Here is a 1,402-nt window from a genome sequence, read left to right on the forward strand (position 1 = left end):
TAAACCTAAACATACTAATCCAATCCCCTTTTTTATGATCTGTAACAGGGGACTTTTATTACACAGCATTAGCATTCGGAAACACGGCGGAGCCGGGGCGAGCCGGCCCTAATCAGAGCGGGCCGTGCCTTCTCCCCATGGCGAAGGGAGAGGGGCGGAGGGGGATGCGGACACCCGAGCACGGACGGCTGCGCGCAGCCCCGCTCGCAGATGCTGCTGAATATCGCCTGCGCGCGGAGATGCGCGGACAGGGAACAAAGGGGCAGGGATCGATGGGACTGGGATCGATGGGACTGGGAGCGGTGGGACTGGGTGCGACGGAGAGCGTGGGGACGTTGGGGACGTCTGGGCGGTGGGGGGGTGCCGGGAGCGGCTGCGCGCTACTTGCGCGCCTCTGCGCGGCCGAGACCGCATCGTGCGCGGCGGGGCAGCTCTGACCGTGGCCTGTCCCTCCCTCAGGTGTGGTTCAAGAACCGCCGAGCCAAGTGGAGAAAGCGGGAGCGGAACCAGCAGATGGACCTGTGCAAGAACGGCTACGTGCCGCAGTTCAGCGGGCTGATGCAGCCCTACGACGACATGTACGCCGGGTACCCCTACAACAACTGGGCCACCAAAAGCCTCACCCCGGCGCCGCTCTCCACCAAGAGCTTCACCTTTTTCAACTCCATGAGCCCCCTCTCCTCGCAGTCCATGTTCTCGGCTCCCAGCAGCATCTCCTCCATGAACATGCCCTCCGGGATGGGCCACTCGGCCGTGCCGGGAATGGCCAACTCCGGCCTCAACAACATCAACAACATCAGCGGCTCCTCGCTCAACTCGGCCATGTCCTCGCCCGCTTGTCCCTATGGGCCGCCGGGCTCGCCCTACAGCGTGTACCGGGACACTTGTAACTCCAGCCTGGCCAGCCTCAGACTGAAATCAAAGCAGCACTCCAGTTTCGGCTACAGCAGTTTGCAGAGCCCCGGCTCCAGCCTAAACGCCTGTCAGTACAACAGTTGACGGACTTGACACGAACCGCCTCCGACAAACACCGCCGACAAAGCAAAAATTAATAAGAAAAAATAGAAAATAAAGCAGAAACAAAGCGACGTTTAACGGAAATGAATATATATATATATGTGTGTGTGTATGTAGAAACCCGATGATGTGTAAAAGCAAAACCCGAGCAAGTGAGAGAGGGAAAGAAACAGCACAAACAAACAAAAGCAAAATAATGATAATAATAAGGATAATAATAAAACAAAATCCGAAAGCTCTGCAGACTTCGATTGTCTAAAAAAAAAATAATGATACTAAATAAAAATAAATAAATAGAAAAAGAGATCCGACGACACAACCAACAAAGCAGCGACTTTAAAAAAAAAAAAAACCAAAAACCAAAAAAACAACAAACCAATAGTAA

At 54.0% G+C, this 1,402-nt stretch overlaps 1 protein-coding gene across 1 annotated transcript; it reads left to right on the top strand.

Annotated features, from left to right (window-relative positions):
• The first annotated feature begins 42 nt into the window (after positions 1–42).
• PITX1 (paired like homeodomain 1) lies at positions 43–1,369 on the top strand. The gene has a single exon (XM_003210467.4). It carries the CDS (start codon positions 211–213, stop codon positions 997–999), a length of 789 nt encoding a protein of 262 aa, XP_003210515.2. The 5' UTR covers positions 43–210; the 3' UTR covers positions 1,000–1,369.
• The last annotated feature ends 33 nt before the right edge of the window (positions 1,370–1,402 follow it).

Source organism: Meleagris gallopavo, chromosome 15 (genome assembly GCF_000146605.3).
Source record: "Meleagris gallopavo isolate NT-WF06-2002-E0010 breed Aviagen turkey brand Nicholas breeding stock chromosome 15, Turkey_5.1, whole genome shotgun sequence".
Classification (NCBI taxonomy): domain Eukaryota; kingdom Metazoa; phylum Chordata; class Aves; order Galliformes; family Phasianidae; genus Meleagris; species Meleagris gallopavo.

Excerpts from the sequence above, each read along its gene's own strand:
- PITX1 (XM_003210467.4), top strand. The coding sequence starts at position 211 with ATGCTGCTGAATATCGCCTGCGCGCGGAGATGCGCGGACAGGGAACAA.